General features: G+C 45.0%; 2 protein-coding genes across 3 annotated transcripts; one reads left to right on the top strand and one right to left on the bottom strand.

Annotated features, from left to right (window-relative positions):
- Positions 1 to 5503: 5503 nt before the first annotated feature.
- Positions 5504 to 8033, bottom strand: JAGN1 (jagunal homolog 1). Its single transcript, XM_042453293.1, has 2 exons — positions 7866 to 8033; positions 5504 to 6140 (listed from the first exon to the last, which is right to left on the bottom strand). The coding sequence occupies exons 1-2, from the start codon at positions 7952 to 7954 to the stop codon at positions 5678 to 5680; spliced, it is 552 nt and encodes a 183-aa protein (XP_042309227.1). The 5' UTR covers positions 7955 to 8033; the 3' UTR covers positions 5504 to 5677.
- Positions 8028 to 19311, top strand: RPUSD3 (RNA pseudouridine synthase D3). 2 transcript variants are annotated; one of them, XM_042453290.1, is made up of 9 exons: positions 8028 to 8378; positions 8636 to 8772; positions 9954 to 9998; positions 11610 to 11706; positions 12813 to 12920; positions 13248 to 13332; positions 13883 to 14009; positions 15738 to 15877; positions 18651 to 19311. In XM_042453290.1, the coding sequence occupies exons 1-9, from the start codon at positions 8251 to 8253 to the stop codon at positions 18894 to 18896; spliced, it is 1113 nt and encodes a 370-aa protein (XP_042309224.1). In that variant the 5' UTR covers positions 8028 to 8250; the 3' UTR covers positions 18897 to 19311. The 2 variants fall into 2 exon arrangements, with proteins under 2 accessions (XP_042309224.1, XP_042309225.1); XM_042453291.1 differs by lacking the exon at positions 18651 to 19311 and adding an exon at positions 17682 to 18596 and having other exon boundaries at positions 15738 to 15972.
- The last annotated feature ends 201 nt before the right edge of the window (positions 19312 to 19512 follow it).

Here is a 19512-nt window from a genome sequence, read left to right as displayed (position 1 = left end):
TATGCCACCTTTCTCCTACATGGAACTGAGGGGGTTTACGAAGGCTAAAAACAGGATTTGCTTAAAAGAAACCTGATATTAAAAAAGTTAAAGCACAATTAAACAGTCATTTCATTAAAACACCACTAAATTTTAGAAAGGATAAAATCATTTTTAAAAATAACAATAGAGTTGAAAATACAGCACCTCCTCCTCCTCCTCACATAAAAGTCTCCCTGTCATTAATTTCTGGATCTATGGCCCTGTCTCTTGCTGCTATGGTACATGCTAGCTCATAACAAGTCATGGGGATATCCCTTATAATTATGTTCTGTGGGAAATACAGTATCTGATTTGGATGGTAGAATATGAGCATTCTGTGGGATTATTAATTGGCCCAAAAAAATAAAATCTGCCCTGGTCTGTTACGTACTTGTAATGGTATGTTTTTTCTGCAGATATTAGGACTGAATCCTCTTTGTAGTCCCTACTAGAGCCAGCATGGTGTAGTGGTTGAATGTTGGACTATGACTCTGGAGACCAGGGTTCAAATCCCTGCTCAGCCATGGAAAGCCACTAGGCAAATTGCACTCTCTCAGCCTCAGAGGAAGGCAAAACAAACCCATCTGAATAAATCTATCTAAGAAAAGCCCATGATAGGTTTGCCTTACAGCTGCCATAAATCAGAAATTACTTGAAGGCAACACTAGAGTAGATTTGCTGGACTGATTGCTGAATGGTAAGGCAACACTTATGTTGACTGAAGCCTGTTGATTTAATGCGTCACTGTCAACTCCAGTTTGGACTAACAATAGATTTTAGCCTTTGGCTTTTGCAGCATGGAGATAAACATGATATGGCTTTTCTCTGCAGATCAAGGTGTTAGTAAAGACAGGATTGTGGAGGTGGCTAAAGAAGTTGGCAGCTTTAATCCCCAATGGCTGTGTTGTGTTGCCTGAGCAAACATGTTTATCCAGAAGTGCCACTGAGTTCACCAGGATATACTTCTAAGTAAATGCGCATAAGAGAACAGCTTTAAATATTCAGGTAGTGACTTACTGTATATACTCATGTATAAGTCTAAAAGGTTTAGTCAAAAAATTGACTCAAAAAATCTGAGTCAACTTATCCACGAGTCCAGGTAAGCACTGTACCTTAACTCTCATAAAAATAGAAAACATTCTGTGCTGAAAAGCAAGAGTGTAATCTGTCCTGGAAGCACTGACCTTCATCTATTGCAGGAGACATCCATCCTTTGGTGTGAACACAGTCATGCCTCCTGCAATCTTATAAGTTCTTTGGTATTGTTTTCCTTTGCTTCCAGAGCCCACAGCACAGGATGAGGCTCCTGTCAGTGCCAGTTTTCTTGCAGTTTCCTGCTTTCTCGCCACTGCCACATTTTAACTTCCCAGACAACTTGCGACAAAGAACAAATCCAGCATTTACTGCTTCAGCTGGCCCAGCCGGATGGGATGTGTTTTAGTACCTTCAAACTGGGATTTTCCAGGTCTTCTGGGACAATGGCAACCCTACCTCCCCATTCTTTTGCTGCCTTTGGAGGCAGAGTCAACCACACACATCCCTTCCCATCTTCCTGCCTCATGGCAATAGCAAGGGGTTTGAGCTGACCTCAAAGGGGTTCGACTGCTTTCTTTGGCAGACCTCAGAGGAGTGTTTAGCCACCATCAGTGGCAATGAGAGTGCCTAGTACAGCAACTGGGCAGCTTGTATAAATAATAAAAAAAAGTTGACCAGGCTCTCCTTGCCTTGACATTTACTGTAGGTTGCACAGAAGCAGCCCCCCCCCCCCCCGGATTTTCCAGCTGGGCAGAAAGACACAAAGGTGCCTCCTGTCCTGTCTCCATCATCTGCCTGCTGAGCTGGCAGCCAATGTGGCTTTCTTCACCATAGTGGTGCTGGAATCTAAACACACACCACACACATGCCTGTATCTTCCTCTGCTGCCCTTGCCATGGAGCTCCCTTCTCTCAAGGAGACTCACTTTCACTTCTTCCTTTGTCCCTAACAACAGCAGCTATGGGAAGCTGGAGGTGGCAGGCAAACCCCACATTTCTCTTCCTGATTTTCACCTCAATTAGAGCTGCTCTTCCGACCTTTGCCTGTGAGATGAGGGTTTTTTTCTGCTTCAGGATTTTTTCCTCGTGCCTTTTAATCCCTGTGCATACTTTCTCACGAATTGCTACTAACAACATGGGTTGTGGTGTCCTGGAAATTATCTATCACATCTAGCTGCAGAGAATCTACTCAAATTTGCCTTCAACCTGGAGGACAAAATCTTTGCAAAAAATCTCATTAGTGGCACAGGGCTCCCAAGAATTAAGCTTAAAAAATGAGGAAGCTGTTTGGGTACAAATATGGCTTTTTAAGTAGTTCTCTTGGATCTAGATTTCTTGTTGCTGTTGTTGTGTACCTTCCAAGTCATTTATGGCCAGGAAAGGAAAGCTGTTTTACATTTAATTATATTTAATTTAACTGCATTTAATCAATATGTTCACTAACTGCTGAAATGCTTTTGTATTTTTTTCCTATTTATTTACTTTTTTTAAAAAATGGTTTTATTTCATTTATGAGTATGCTTGCATACGCATTTGTCAACAACTTCTATATTATTAGGACCATTATGGATTATGCAAGCTTAATCCAGTAATTTATCTGATTTAACAGTAAAGTTTAATGTTAAAATGAACATAATTTTGATGTAGTTCTTAAACGTTTTTATTTTGAATTCTTTTTTTTAACCAAATGTTTGATATTGTATTTTAAAGGTGTGATTTTAATTTTGCCAGTTCTTTATACAGTGGTCCCTTCTCTTACGCAGGGGATCTGTTCCGGACTGCCCCCCGCATAAGGGAAATTCCATGTATGCTCAAGCCCCATTAAAGACAATGGGGCTTGTGCCTGCAGTGGCACATGACATGACGGCACACGGTGTGTGTGCCATGGGCATGTGTGCCATTATGATTGACGAGAAACATTAGATAGTACTGTACAAAAATAGTGTATGGTCTGGTACAGGAGACAGTCAATGTGGTTGGGGGCAACATCTCGAGTTACTGAACCGAATGACACCAACCCTAGTGGCACAACTACTCTAGGGGTCTTCAGTACAGAACCCCCAGGCTACTTCTGGTGGTTGGGCTAGAAGGACATTAGGTTCTCTAGCAGGTTTATATAATGTTAACATAAATAAATAAATAAGAGTGAGCAGTAGCTCAATAGCACAATTCTGATATAATCCTATTAAGGATTAATGCCTAGAGAAACGACAAGATTCAGAAAGAGGTTAAAAGGTAAATAAAGAGTAAATATACAAAAGTTTAACGAGTAATCTACAAAAGTAGAATTGTGCAAGTGTTGGTTTACAGGGGGGAAAAACAGAAAAATGTTTCCCTTCTGTTTTATTACTGGTTTCTCTTGCTCTCTTGCATTCCCTATAACTGTGGCATGTTCAGCCTTTTCCTCCATTTACTGCCCTTCCCCTTACTAAGCAACTGGATCTTCTCCTTAACACTTGATTGTTTGAGGAACGAAGGAGTCTTCCATGATGTCGTGGACTTTTTAAATGGAAAATGTTATTTTACATGTTATGGTAGTAAGTTAAGGACAGAACTGTCAGAAGGGAGGGAGAGAATGAGATTTTGGAAGTGAGTGGTGATTAGTAGAACGTTGGAGGGGATTTGAGTAAGGCTGGTAATTGACTGCTTGGTATAGTTAGAGCAGTGATTCTCAAATTCTAACCTTCCCGTTGTTTTGGGAGACTTTGGCTCCCAGAATCCCAGACCATTTGCTAAGCTGCCTGAGGCTTCTGGGAGCAGAAGTTCAAAACATGGAAGACCAGTTTGGGAATCACTGAATTAGAGAGTTATGGGGTGGTGGATAAATGAGTGAGAATTTGGGTTGAGAGAAACAGGTTTAGGAATTAATGAGTGGCATTTAAGGGTCTGAGTTAGCTAGGAGTGAGGTGTGTGAGAGTATGAGATGTGCCTTAAATATACATTTGCCCCTCCACATTTGCACCTTTGACTTTTGTTGAATTTGTTATTCACAGATTTGATTAATATGTTTTCTCAAGGAATCTTTAGGTAGAATCTCTTGTAATTTGGATCTAGGCTTATTGGACTACATTGCTTTTCTGCTGTAAACCCAAGGTTTGCTAACTAGAGCCAGATGCATGAAAGACATATACTCTGCATTAAAGGACAGGATGTTTGAGGGCATTTTGAGCATAGAAATTCATTTTCTGTACCAGAACTGAATTTAGAATCCTTTCACATGTTTTCTAGTAAACTCTGCCCTTAAGTGTCTACCTGCCTAGCCTTCATTAGGTAAACCTTCCCTACCTTTCTTCTTTTCAGGGATACAGTTTAGGTGGGAAAGAGCTTTTATTATTATTATTATTATTGCCGCTGCTTTTGCTGGAGGACTAGGAATCAGAACCTCTTGCTGATTTCTGGAAAATCACCAAAGGATCTACCATTAGATGTCTGCTGACCCCTGTCATCTACAGTCTAGCACTATAAGGCCCTAGAGTGCCCAGAGAAGACAGGAGAGGTGCATGAATGAATCCAACTTCAGCAGTGTAATACAGCTGTAGGCATGCAAGCCCCCTACCATCACAAAAGACCCAGCTGCAAGATTCCACAAGTTAGCTCTTTATTTGGTACAGGCATAGACAGGTAGGGAGGGGGAGTGAGGTCTGAAGCCCACTGGCAAGGAAGGAAGTGGCAACCACAGCCTGTGAACCACCAGTCGCCTAAATAAAGATTTATTGATTTATTAGATTTATATCCTGCCTTTCTCCCAAAATGAGATTGGGAAAAGGCAAAGGGAACATCTGTCAGAGTAGCCTACATGTGCAGGGAAAGCAAGACAGGTTTGGGGAGGTAGAATCAGTCCTGGGAGTCAACATTCAACAGTTGGCATACGCTAATTTCCTTTTGATAAGCAAGGAGAAAGAGTGAAGCTTAAGTGCTTGGCAACAGCTGCTTTTTTTATTTGTAGTGAAGAAAACCACAGCGAGGAAGAGTTGCTATCCTGGCCGCAAAATTGCATGCAGCACGCTTCCTTCAATATGGGAGAGGGCTGTAACATTCTAAATGGGGAGTTCTAGGTCAAGTGGGTGCAAGAGATCCCCAGTCTCACCACATTCTCACACCCAACTACAATTCCACAACACTGTGACCAAAAATTGTCACTTGTTCTTATAGCTTGGGAACATTAGGAAGGTTTGACTACAAATCCCAGAATCCTTGCGTTGAGGGAATCTAGGAGTTAACAGTCCAAAAAAGTAACTTTCCCAAGCTGTGCCCATTTCCCAAGTCCAAAGTTGCTTGACATGATTCAAAGTTTATGCAGATCAAGAGAAGCACACAGCCTCCCTCATTTGCCGCTGCAGTTGGCATTTTCCTCCTCAAGGGCACTAGCTACATTTGGACTGAGTAATCCCCTAAACCTGTCCCAAGGCAACACTCTTTGCCAGAGTGGAAAGACTGGAAGACACCTTCAAAGTGTCTTGGCTTTCATGGGACCTCAAGCACCTCCTACCCACTTGGCTAGAATGAGATGACAGAGAACCCTCAACAGCACCCTTGCTCTCCCTCTGCTTGGAGAGGCACTCCCTTGCTCCCACCCTTTGCCCCGAGACAATGTTGCATGCATGCAACTCCCCAACACATGTTCATTTTTTCTTTTTCTCCTGTGTGCTGGTGAACCAGGAGTCTAGAAGCTTCTTACTGTAATAAAGCTGCCACCCGTGAACTTGCACAGCCACCACGATGAGCAAGTACATGACAGAGACAGCTGAGAAGCCAAAGATGAAGCGGTAGGCTTTGCCATGGCGGTAGAGCTGCTGTGCCATTGGGAACATTTCCATGCTGCCATAGATGAGAGGTGCCACTGAGAAGAGACCAGTGCTGATCATAGAGATCACCAGGTAGCTGATGTTGTTTCGGGGGAAGGAGAAAAGTCCGAAGAGTGAAGGAATGATACTGAGGAGGTACGGGTATTCCCACTGGTAAGGCATGGCCACCAGATCATGAGATAAGAGCTTAAAATGTGCCACACACATCTGTGCCGCCACCAGCAGCCACAATGCCACCTGCATGTAGATCAGTTTCTTGATTTCAGACTTGAGGGAGACACTGTGTGAAATAGAGAGAAGAAGAGAGAATGAAACTAGAGCATTGCAAAAATGGTTGTGAGAAATGCAACACCAAATTGGTGGATATTTTATTGGTGGCTTTTTATTTGCATTTATATTTCTGAGAAGCACAAATCTGAGTCTAAAGGGAAAGTTGAATGGTAATCAAGTTGCTAATTACAGTGGGCCCTTGGTACCTGATGGGGTTTGGTTGCAGGATCCCGCGTGGATCCCAAAATCCGTGGATGCTCAAGTCCCATTAAATACAATGGCCTAATAAAATGGTATCCCTTATATAAAGTTGCAAAATTAAGGTTTGCTTCTGGGAATTTATATATTTTAAAAATATTTTCAAGCTGCAGATGCTTGAATCCAGGGATAAAAGAAATCTGTGGATATGGGGGGCTGACTGTACTTTTTCAGCAAGGGCCCTATAATTTTAATCAGCCAACAAAAGAGGAAAACTTTCCCTGGATGGTAGATATAATGATAGACTTCACCAGCTAAGTTTCCATCAGTCGTCTGCCTGTTAAATGATTTAAGACCTATCTGTTGTTGTTATGTGCCTTCAAGTCGTTTCCATTTTATGGTGACCCTAACACAAAATTATCATGGGATTTTCTGGGGCTGACAGGGTATGACTCACCAAAAGTTATCCAGTGGGTTTCCATGGCTGATCAGGGAATTGAACCCTGGTCTCCCAGAGTCCTAGTCCAGCACACAAATCACTACACTGCGCTGGTTCTCAAAGACTTGTGTACAGTTGAAAAAGTGCCCAGAGAAACTAAGGGCCTGAACAGACAGGCCAAAATAAAGCTGCTTTGGGTCACTTTGGAGGTATGCTGTTTAAAATGGCACACGCATCTTAAGAGGCCAGAAGCTGTGCCAAAGCTGCACTCCAGTCCTTAGGACTGGAGCGTGGCTTTGGCGCACCTTCCAGCCTCTTAGGACGAATGCAGCATTTAAACAGCATACCTCCAAAGTGACCCGAAGCAGCTTTATTTTGGCCTGTGTGTCCAGGCCCTCAATAAGGCAATCCCTGTCCACAAGCTTAAAGTTTAAAAATGCACAGGAGTATGGGCAAGGTCCTAAAGGGTAAAGATATAACTCTGAACACGAAGGTGATGACAGTCCAAGCTACTGCATTCCCCATCAGCATGGACCCATGTCAGAGCTGAGCAGCGAAGGAAGCTGACAGAAAGGAATCGACTCATTTGAATGTGATGCTGGAGAAGAGCGCTCAGGACACCATGGGCAGCCACAAAGACACATATTTGGGCCCTTGGACAGATCAAGCCTGAAATCTCCCTGGAAGTAAAGATGGACAAATTGAGGCTGTTGTACTTTGGCCACATCGCAATAAGGGAAAAACAATAATAATTATTATATAATAGTAATAATAATTATATATACATATATATATATATATATATATATATATGTAATATAATATATTATTATTGTTGTTGTTGTTATTGTTATTATTTAGGGTGGCCCTAAGTTGAAAAGACTTGAAGGCACACAACCACAACAACAACGAGATGTTTTCAGCCTTCTCTGGCAGAGAGCTCTGGGGCCACAGAAAACTACAAATCCCAGGATTCCATAGCACTGAGCCACACATGTCAATCAAAGCCAAAGAGGTGTCAAACTGTATATATATATATATATATATATATATATATCCGCAAAGCAGGCGCAGATGCACGCCTTCCGTGTCCCAAACCTCATCTGGAAGTGCTCGGCCACGCGCTCCCGGTGCCGGAAGTCGCTGCCGTCGGTCCCCGCAGCTCGAGGCCCGGCGCGGGAAGCCATCTTCCGCAACAGGAAAGGGACAACTAGCCAGCAAGATCCTCCCGGGAAGCAGCTGCAGGACGCTACCAACACGATGTGCGCATGCGTAAAACCCTCGCTCTCGATTGGAGGATAATCTCTAGCGAGGGCGGGACCGTTTCTTCCGTACCTTTCTCTTATTGGTGGATGGCCCTGTCACTTTGGGGTCTGTTAGCCAATCCCAAGCAGGAACGTCAAAAAGAGGCGGGGAAAACCTCTAGTTTCTCCCTCTTTTTGGGGGGCCAAAAACTACACCTCCCACCAGCGCCAGCGCCAAGATGTCGGTTCTCGTTTGCCCCGTGCGCGCGGCTGCATGGAACGTTGCGGCGCCAACGTTCCGCTGCTGCAGTTGGTGGCATCGAGGAGGAGGAGGAGGAGCGCGAGCGCCTTTCAGCACGCGCGCCTGGTGAGAGCGGCTCCGGAGGGAGGAGGGGGGCGGGCGTCGCTATGGTAACCAGGCTGCATCCAGACTGGAGAGACCCCCAAGGGCCTCCCAGTCCAAGCCCATCCTGCATCCATAGGATGCAGCCATGGCAGTTAAAGGAGAGTCAAGGTGCTGTGTTACGTAGTATCAAAGGCCCCCTGGTGCCAGGATGGTGGAGGAAAGGAAGCTGAGAAGATGGTAGCTAGTGAGAGGCACTTCTTACGGTTCCCCTTTTGCAGGTACCAGATGCTGCTGAAGCAGCGAGGCTCAGGGAAAGCGGCGGGAGACGGCGGGAAAAGCATCTTGGGGCCTGCAAGTCCTCTGGGTCGTCAGGAGCTCCTGAAGGTGCTGGAGGAATCACTGGTGCACAGAGATGGTACGTACATCCTCTCTTCTAATGGGACATGGTGGGCCAAGGGTCTTGTGGTCGGCCCCCATCATCCCTGACTACTGGCCATATTAATTGCGATGGGGGGGGGGGGAGTCTGAGTCCAGCAGCATCTGGAGGACCAGAGTTGCCCACCCTTTCATTAGGCAGAGTGAGGCACATGCTGAGGCAGGGAAGGCAGCATCCTCACATCACCTGCTCTGTTGCAGAGAGAGGTCTCTGTGGCACATGACCTGTCTTGCCAGGCTGCTGCCCACAAGCATGGAATGGGATGCTGCTCCATCACTGGCATTGAGAAATCAGCTGCCAGTCAACTGTATGTAGAATTGTGAGAAGGAGGGACAGTTCAGACCACTTTGATTTCTGCATTTAGAGATAGTAAGTCTTACTTGATGCCAGTTGATGAGAGGTTCCAGGAAAGAGGAATTATGCCTCTTTTGTACAGTTTGGACAGATGTAAGATAACTGTGCAATGGAGGGGAAGCGGCAAGCAAAGACTTCTTGACAGTTTCTGTTCCTTGAACTTCTGTATTTGAGGAGAGCAGGGAGGTCTGCTTCATCAAAGAAGCCCCACTCCTCAACCACTGAAAATCCCATTGAGGCAGCATCTGCACAGCAGAAACAATGCAGTTTGATGCCACTTTCACTGCCGTGTCTCAGGGCTAGGGAATTCTGGGATTTGTAGTTTTGTGAGACATTTAGTCTGCCCTGTCAGAGAGCTCTGGTGCCACAACAAACTGCACATCTCAGGAGTCCATAGTACTGAGCCATGGCAGTTAATGCAGTGTCAGAGTGCATTATTCTTGCAGTGCAGATGCAACCTTTGACCTCTCTCTATGCTCTGAATTGTGGTGAAGGCACTCAGCTTGTTTGAAATTCTCTCAGAGCATGAACAATTTGCTATTGCTGTGTACCTTCAAGTAGTTTCTGACTTCGACCCTAAGGTGAACCTAACTTGCGTTTTCTTGGCAAGATTTGTTCAGAGGGGGTTTGCCATTGCCTTCCCTTAAGGCTGAGAGAGTGTGCCTTGCCCAAGGTCACCCAGTGGGTCTCATGGCTGAGCTGGGATTCGAACCATGGTCTCCAGAGTCAGTGTCCAACACTCAAACCACTACACCATGCTGGCTCTCAACCCAACGCTGAAATTACTGGTTATTTTTTTATTTCAGATGCACTTTTGGCCATCAACAAACCACCTGGCTTGCCTGTGACAGGTATGTAGTCTTGCCACTTAATGTGCTTCAGTGCTGCATGGCCAACTGGCCCAGCCATTTTCTTTTTATAGAAAGATAGGAGAGCTACAGCATTATGACTTTTAAAAATATGCTAGGGCACTTGTGCTCTGGACTAGTCTGTTTCTCAAATCTTGGTTCACCAGCTGTTACTGACTTCAGCTTCCAGAAGTCCCAAACAACTTGCCCAGTGGTTAGGAATTCTGGAAGCCGGAGACTAGAACATCTGAAGAACCAAAGTCTGAGAACCACTGCTCCATATATTTGTGCAGAGAACATATGAGAAGCAAGAAACACTGGGAAAACAGGTGTGCTCCCAAACGGAAATCAGATTAGGCTAGTGGTTCTCAAACATTTTACCTTTGTGACCCCCTTTGGATCTATATGTGAACATTGTGGGGTGTGTGTGTGTGTGTGTGCGAGAGAGAGAGAGAGAATTTGCATTTGAGACTGTGTGTGAATGAATATACCTGAGGGAGAGAGTCAGGAAAAAAGCATTGAGTGTGTGACAGAATATATTGAGGCTGCAGCAGTGTCTCACCCTGAGAACTGGGGGCAGTGATGGGATGGGTGAAGGAAGAAGTGGTGGCTTGGGATGGTGTCCCCCCAGAGACCACAATCCACAGAGCCTCCCCTTTCTCATCCTCTTAGGCAGAAGAAGCTGTTCCAAACTTTCTCCTCACCTTTCTCTTCCTCTCCCTAACAGAACAAGCTTGAGAAGAGGAGGTGGAGGAATCAGGGGCTCCAAGTGTCACGCCATGCCCTGGGGGTCCCTAGTGGCATCCCTACCTGGAGTGTCACCGAGTGTGGGAGACAGAACCAGAAAGGCACTCCCCCCCCCCAACCTTGGTGCCATGGCCCTTACAATGGCACCATGGCAGCAACATGGGGGCACACTCAGCCCTCTTGGCAGCTTCCCCCAGGCCTTCTGAGACCTAGAAGGCAGCTGCTTGTCCTTTCCCCCATGCCCCCAGGGTGTACTACCTCACCGGGTGACAACCCCCTCTAGGGTGTCACCCAGTGTGGTCTGCATCACCGCAGCCCCCCTAGTGACGCCACTGGGGTTCCCATTCCACTGTCTGAGAATCATCGGATTAGGCAAAGTAGAGCGGATGAGCCTCTGCCAGAACGGGCAAGGGTCCCTCATGTGTTGGTCCTGAGTAGTGCAGCCTTCTCCAACCTGATATCATCCAGTCATGTTACATGACAACTCCCATCCCAACTGGCTGGGGATCATATAGCAATAGCATAGCCATAGCAAATACATTTCTATACTGCGTAACAGTGCACATAAGTCCTCTCTAAGCAGTTTCCAACTGTAAGCTAATTTCCCCCAACAAGCTGGGTACTCATTTTAGCAACCTGAGGTGGGTGCCAGGCTGAGTCGACCCTGAGTCCCTGGCTGGGATTGAACTCACAACCTTGTGGTTTGTGAGTCAGGCATTTAACCACTGCACCACAAGGACTCCTTGGGTTGTATTGTAACACACCTGGAAAGCACCAACCTGAGGAAGGAGACCTATTAGACAAAGCTACATTCCTAGCTGGACTCTACATGACATTGTTCAGTTTTTTCTTCTGTGTTTACAACAGGCAAGCCAGGGGAACTGACTTTGCTGTCTCTTCTGCTGGATCTAAGCCAGAAGCTGGGCCTCCCACAGGATCTCCAAGTGATCAGAGCTGCAGGAAAGTAAGTAGCGGAAAAAAGATTTGGAGAAAGATTATTGACAGGATGATTTAGTGCTAAATTGCACAAAGCAAGATATGTATCATTTATTTTTCATGTGTATATATTCCTTGTTGTTTTGTCCTAGCCATGGGGTTCTCAAGTTGTCTCCCATCCAGGTCTGAACCTGTTTAGCAGGGCTGTTGCCTTCAGGCAACATACTGGAGTTATTAACAATAGGGTCTTCTCTGAAATCTGGTTTAGACTGCAATACTATAGGAAAAAGTCCATGGCACAGAAGTGAAACTGATGGGCTATAATACAGTTCCAGTTTTCTGGAGAAGCACAATGCCAGTTAACATTCAACAGTGTAAAAACAGTCTAAAACAGAGCTATTGTTCATCATCTAGTTTGCTCCAGACAGTTAGTGAATTGTTCAACAACATTTGCCAAGGAGATGGAAAAAGGCTTCCTATTGGCTTTTATTAGTATGAAAACACAGGTTTCAGCATTGATAGTTCAGGGTGATTGAAGGAAAATGGTTCCATGAAGATAGTATATACATTACAATATAGTAGCACCAGCCTCTTATTTCATATAATATGCACTGAGTGCATTCTTTGGATCTAGAGGTTGCTGATAAGAGGTGTATTTGTGCTGGATTCCAAAACACTTCATCCTTAACTAGTATGACCAGTTGTTCTCCCTTTGTTATGGTGGGGAGGGAACTATTAACACTGTGGAAAACCTTTGGAAGCTGCTTTTAGCTCATGATCTAGAATAGGACATAAATGATTAAGATGGAAAAGTTTCACTATACTCATAGAGCTGACATGGGTTTTTTTGTCTGATAATGGAAGATGTCGTGGATCCAAAGTCAAGTCCCCTCTCTGCTCTGAGTGAATTGAATGGCCTTAGACAAATTACAAGTTTCTGTTGTTATGTGCCTGCAAGTCACAGGAGGTTTGCCATTGGCTTCCCCTGAGGTTGAGAGCATGTGACTTGCCCAAAGTCATCCAGTGGATTTCACGGCCAAGCGGGGAACCACTATACTTCATTGGCTGTCCTAAATAGAATGAAATATTAATGCCTTCTGTCAGAGAATTTGTAAAAGATTTGTATCTTCCTAGGGAAAGTTCTGGGCTTGTTCTGCTCTCAAGTTGCCCAAATACTATCCGTCATGTCCATAACTTCTATATTCAGTCTCGAAGAGCAAGAAATCCAACCGCTACCTATTGGTGAGTTAAAATTTGTTAATTTCTTTCTCTTTCTCCATACACTGGGAGTGGAAATAGAACCCCTAAAACATGGCTTGGAATAACAGGCACCCCAGATGATATTGGACTGCAACTCGCAGCATTCCTTGCCACTGGCTATGCGTATTAAAGCTGCTGGGACTTGTAGTCCATCAACAACAGTTGCAGTGTCCCACCCCTGCATTGAACAAAATGAGGAGAGGGTAGTAAACATCTCCTTTTCTCCCTTCTGTGTTATTCTCAAAGCGTTGGTAGACCATGCCAAGTGCACATGGCCAGACCATGAACCAGATCTCTGTCTTTCTGCAGTGCCATCACTACCAGGATTCCTGAAACCTCAGAGGGTGAGATTAGTACAGGCCTCAAACTGATTCAAGTTGAAGATTTCGACCTGGTAAGGACAGGGTTAGTGGACAGGCAGTGAGGAGGAGAGGGCTTTGAAGTGGTTGATCTGGAGCAAGGTTGGGGAACCTGTAGCCTTCCAGATGTAGTTGGATTCTAATTCATATCTACTCTAAATTGCTGTGTTGGAAGGGATTATGGGAGCTATAATTCATCAGCATTGATAGGGTAGCAGATTTCCCTACTTGCCCTAGAGCAGCCCCTCAAACATGGTAATTCAAGATATTTTGGAAAGCAACTCCCATCTACCCCTTCCAGCAGGTCAGAGATGATGGGAGGTTGAGTGCTACACACCTAGAAGGGTGCCAGGCTGGGAAAGCTTGTTTTGGAGAACTTGTGGCAACTCCTGTGGGCAGCAGATGTTCCTGTGTATGTCCAAGATCTGTCTCTGGAAGGTCAACTTAGGCCTCCATAGCCTTGATGTGTCTGAATTGAGATCCGGCAGCCTGGATTGGGTATAAGTGTAAAGTGGGTCTCTTTGGCTGGTTTTTTTACTAATGTCAGGGAAACATGCTCACTTGTGGCTTTTGTGTGGGTTGCAGGTGGTGCCTGTGGCTTCCCCTTCTCATAAGAGCCTCCAAAGGAAGGAGGTGAAAAAAACCCTGACCCGCTACAAGGTGCTGGACTCCCATGAAGGCTGTGCGTTGCTGCAACTACAGCCACTGACAGGTGTGTTGTTGGCAGCTCACAGAGCAGAAAGTGCCTGAGGGGGACAAGGAAGGGTGTTACAATATGGAAAGAAAATAAAGACGGACAGTAGCTGGAAGTTCAGCTCTCATCTAAACCAAAATTCAAAGTACACATGACAGTAAATGTACAGCATGCAGCTACATATTATCAATGTAAGCATGTGCATTCCTAGTTTGGATCAGGACTAGGGGGGGGGCGGGGGGGTGGAGAGGTTTAACTACCCTATATTGTTTTTAATTTAAAAATTCATCTGGTCCACATAAACTACATGGAGAATTTAAAATAGAAAACTAAAATGGGGAAGTTTCAGTTCCCTCCCATCTTGGCATGCAAGCCCCCATCCAGATTTAAGCCATGTGCCTTTTTGAATTTAAATAGGATCTGCAGCTTTACAATCAAGATACTGTACTACATTGGCTTGGTGAAGCATAAAGCTCTGCCAATTATTCCTCATCATCATCATCACAGGCACATACAGGCTACCTAACATCTGCTGTTGCACCCACATGAAAGCCATTTAGTCAACAGGGAAGGTTAGGCAGAACCCAGGCAGGGTCCAACTGCATTCTGGAGGACTTGTGCAAACTATAACAGGAATTTATTCCTGATATTTAATGTTCAGTCCTCTGGTTCAACTGCTACCCATCATACTACAGATCTGATTTGCTAATCAGAGATTGGAAATAGCTTGCCTTTTTAAAAAGCAACTGGGGATCAAGTCTATAGCCTCCATGACACCTTAAAAGACTGGTCTATGTTTTATAGCAAGAACATTTGTAGATTCTAGTCCATTTCATTTAGACTGTGCTATGAAAAATCTGTTAATCTGGGATGGTCGTCCTTTTCCACCGAGCGCACAGCTTCGGGAGTGACATACATGGAGTGGTGAGGGAGAAAGGGGACACCAGATCAGGCGAATCAACCCTGGCGATCAATGGGGTGACAGATGTCACAGCCAGATCACCCTCACATCTCTTAAAGTGACTCAAAATTCTTTATTGTTCTGGGTACAAGACTAACATGACAATTCCTGGAGGAATTTAATGCATATGCATGTTGTTGACTTGAATTTTCAGGACTCACATGCAAAATTTACTGCAATTACAGGCTAGTTTCTTCTTCTGTCCCCTGTGGCTTTTTTCTCCTACACTCTCTTGTGTTTTAAGTTTCTTTCAATTCCTTTCCTCTTTTTATTTTACCTTTGCTTTTCTTTAGTTCCCATTTTAAAACACACATTCCTCTTTTCTTATACTTTGCCATTTTACCTCTTTATGGCACATTTAATATCGTACAAAATTCTGAAATATGGGGTAGCGGAAATGGCACAACTAAAAAGTCTTTTGTTTTTTTGTTCTTGATTTAGGGTGTTGAAACTGGATTTCTTGGGTCTAGAATCAGGCTGACATTCAGAAAAAAATAAATTTGATCTACTATTACACCTGAAGAAGTAAAGCAAGTCTAGGAAAGCTTATGCTACAATTTCTATCATACACTTAGTCACAGGTGCTATAAAATCTCTTTTCCAGCCTGACATTGTTCTTTTTATTGGCACATATTTTGAGATGCTGTACATCACTCCTGGTCCAAAGTCTTGAAGAGAGTTTGGACTGTCTGCATGTGTATTTTTGGCCTGATGTCTCCTGGTTGAAAGAAGCTACTCTACTCTGCCCCTTCTTATTTCTCTCTCTCTCTTTCTCTTTCTGGCAGTCTTTCCTAGCCAGCTCCTAGTGCACTTGACCCTGATCCTGAGCCCTGCACTAGGGGACCACATATATTCCTCCCGTGTGGGAACAGTCCTAGGAGAGCCATTCCTCTTGCCTGCTGAGAGTACCCTGCCACGGATACAGGTACCAGACCTTGGAATGTTACCCTTCTCTGTGTTAGAGCCCTATGGGGCAACTAAGCAGGCTAATGGAATCCATGGACATCACTGGAATTTCAGCTCCCTGACCACCCTGAACAACTCTGCCGGACGCGACTCCGCGGACGCAATACGAGCACCATAGAACGAATTCTTTGTTGCTCGTATTGCCTCTCCGTAGTCCTTTAACAGTTGGTCTAGGAGAGCCTTGTCGTCTAAGCAAAGGTGTTTCCGCCAACGGTACTCTAGCCGTCGCAGAACCCGCTTCCTCGCCCGGAGATCTTCCGTATACCAGGGCTTACGTTTAGAAGCAGGCCTGAGAGGGCGCTTGGGAGCGATTCTGTGTATAGCCCTAGAAAGACCGGTATTCCAAATACCGGTAAGGGCATCAACAGAGTCGCCGTCATTTCCAACCGCGAGCCCCTCTAGGGCTTCTTGGAACCTCTCAGGTTCCATCAGCCTTCGAGGGTGGACCATCCTAACAGGTCCACCACCCCCGGGGGGGATCTGGGTAGAGGCCTTGATTTTCACCTCTACCAGGAAGTGATCCGTCCATGGCAGGGGGGAAACATTAGCTATTTCCACCCACGGATTTTCCTCATCCGAACAGAAGACCAAATCGAGAGTATTACCCGCACAGTGCGTAGGACCCTGTATCAGCTGGGACAGGCCCATGGCCGCCATGGTATCCATGAATTCCCGAGCCGCACCAGATGGAACGTTGCTGGCCGTGAGGGAGATGTTGAAGTCGCCCAGGACAAGAAGCCTGGGCGTCTCCAACATCAGCTCAGCGACCAGCTGTGTCAGCTCGTTAAGGGAGTCCGCTAATGCACGGGGTGGCCGATACACTAACAGAATTTGAATCCAGAGAAAACGGAGGTACTAGTGATAGGTTCTCCTGGTCCAGGAATGGCGGTAGTTCCACCTGTCCTGAACGGGGTCACGCTCCCTGTGAAGGACTCCGTGCGCAGTCTGGGGGTGCTTCTTGACTCGTCGCTTCACCTGACAGCTCAGGTGAATGCGACGGTCAAGAGCACCTGTTATCAGCTTCGGCTTATTCGCCAGCTGCGCCCATACCTGGCCCAGAGGGACCTAGAAACTGTTGTACATGCTCTGGTAACTTCGAGCATGGATTTCTGCAATGTACTCTACATGGGGCAACCCTTATACCAAACTCGGAAGCTGCAAATGGTGCAGAACATGGCAGCCCGGTTGGTCACTGGTGCTCCCAGGACCAGCCATATAACTCCGGTTTTGAAAGACCTCCATTGGCTGCCCATCCGCTTCCGAGCTCAATATAAGGCGTTGGTAATTACCTATAAAGCCCTAAATGGCTTGGGCCCAGGATACCTAAAGGACCGCCTCTCCCCGTACATTCCGCCTCGCACCCTCAGAACGTCTGGGCAGCAATTACTGAAGGTGCCTGGGGCTAGGTTAGCCTCCACCACACGGAGGACATTCTCCACGGCTGCCCCAGCCCTTTGGAATACGCTGCCCACTGAGCTCCGCTCGTCCACCACCCTGGCCCAATTCAGGAAGGACTTGAAAACCTTCCTGTTCCAACAGGCATTCCCCGAATAAAATCCTGTGGGCCTCCCTCCTCTTCCGTGGCCAAGAGGTTGGGCTATGGGGCTTTTTGCTTGTTATTTTTGTATGACTTGCTGCATTTGCATTTTAATTCTTCGTGTCTTTCTTGTCTTGTAAGGATTGTATTTTAACCTTGTTGTAAGCCGCCCTGATTATAAGAAGGGCGGGATATAAATAAAAAATTTATTTTATTATTTTATTATTATATATTCACATCTCTGCTCTTGGTGCTCCGAGACTATTATTAGGGATAGAGTGGCTGCAGCTAAGCTTTTATAGCAAAGGTGGGCAACTGGGGAGGGTCTGGAGATTATACAAGTTGCACAATTCCCTCTCCTGCATTATATGGTAAGATTGGCCTGTTCATCAGTTATCAAGTCAGATACTATCAATACTTATTGTTTGACTGCATTCAAACATCAGCTTCTACTTGAAACCAAGACTACCTCTGGGTAAATGATCTCTTGTCCCTTGTCAGATTTTCATGATGGCATTGTCTTTTAGCCATAAGTAAGGTATACTTTTCCACTAGTCCTGCAACAAGCAAATTTAGCAGTGTAGCAAAATTCTTTGATGCATGGCAAATACAGGCCACTTGCAGTAAAATGCAGGTGTCCCTAGTTTGGAATACAGGTGATTTTTAAGACAGGGGAAGAAATTAATTTCTTATGAAGTTGCTCAGTATAGCAGTTTGTGAAACAATGTGTAAACAAACACATTTTTCTTTCAGTAGTCACAATAATAAAGTGTATAGGAATGCCTGTATTAGGAGAAAATATACAGGAAAGGTATACAAATAAAAATAATAGACAAAAATGTATTACATAAATGAGAATATATAATTTCCTCTAACTATATTGGAAAATGTGCTTGTTAAAAAAAAAGCAACCCAGGTTCAATTTAAATTTTTAAACCTCCAGAGGAAATACTGATCATATGATCTGCAGAATCATGTCTTGTTTGGCCCAAATGAATAAAATGTTCCAGCCCATTCCTTAGCATGATGCTCCTTTCTGTTTTGATGTAAAAAATCAGATAAAATGAGACTTTTCACCTCAGCTGCTTTGCTGGAAAAGCAAAAGGGGGGGGGGGGGGGAGGACTGGTAGTCAGTTTGCTTATAGCAGTCATTAGCAATGATGATTCTTCTCCCTCTCCACTTGCTTCCTGGTAGGTTCTAGAAGATTCTTTGTTGAAGAAGCTCCACCTGCAGCAACAACATATGCATCGTTTGCAGCTCCACCTTCACCTCCACCAGCTCCGTCTCCCTGCCACTGGCGCCTTTTCCTCCAGCACTGTGCTCACGGCTCCCCTTCCACCTTTTTTCCTGCGGACACTTTCTCTTCTGGGACTGGCCTTACCACAGGAGGAGAACAAGGAACCAGGGAAGACATTAAAAGCATTTTCCCCAACCCAGTAGACATTGTCTCATGTCAATCTGGCATGAGAGACAGAAGCAGGTCTTATGGACATGAGAGGAAGAAGAAAAACCCCTTTGCCTCCTCTTGGTGAGGTGCTCACATAACTGAAGAAATAAGGGAATTTCCAGGCAAAGGCATCCTTCATAGCCTTGGTTTAACTTAGCAACAGAAGCTATTTTCAAGACTCTTCTGTTCTTTAGTTGTATAAAGAACAAGGGAAGGCAATGCCAGAAGACTAGAATTTGGGAGTTTTTTTTTCCTTCAAGAGAGATCATCCCTACTGTGTGTATATAATGGTGTCATGACAACATGAGTCAGTAGACAACTTAAGGAGCTACTTTTCATTGGAGACTGTAAGCCGCCTTGATCCGGTGGGAGAGGCGGGGTAAAATAAATGTATTATTATTATCATCATTATTATTATTGAGGATAGGCTCACCTGCTGAAATCAGTGGGATTTATGCTTGCCTTAAAACTTAAAGGTTGTGCAGATTACATTCTGTACAGCAAATATAAACATGCATTCTTCCTGATGGAAGAGATGGTGGCAGTGGCCACACACAAACTGTCCTAGAGGAATCGTACAATTGGTCCTTTTAAAAAATTGTATCTGCT

Source organism: Sceloporus undulatus, chromosome 2 (assembly GCF_019175285.1).
Source record: "Sceloporus undulatus isolate JIND9_A2432 ecotype Alabama chromosome 2, SceUnd_v1.1, whole genome shotgun sequence".
Lineage (NCBI taxonomy): Eukaryota > Metazoa > Chordata > Lepidosauria > Squamata > Phrynosomatidae > Sceloporus > Sceloporus undulatus.
This window is presented reverse-complemented; position numbering and strand designations above follow the sequence as displayed.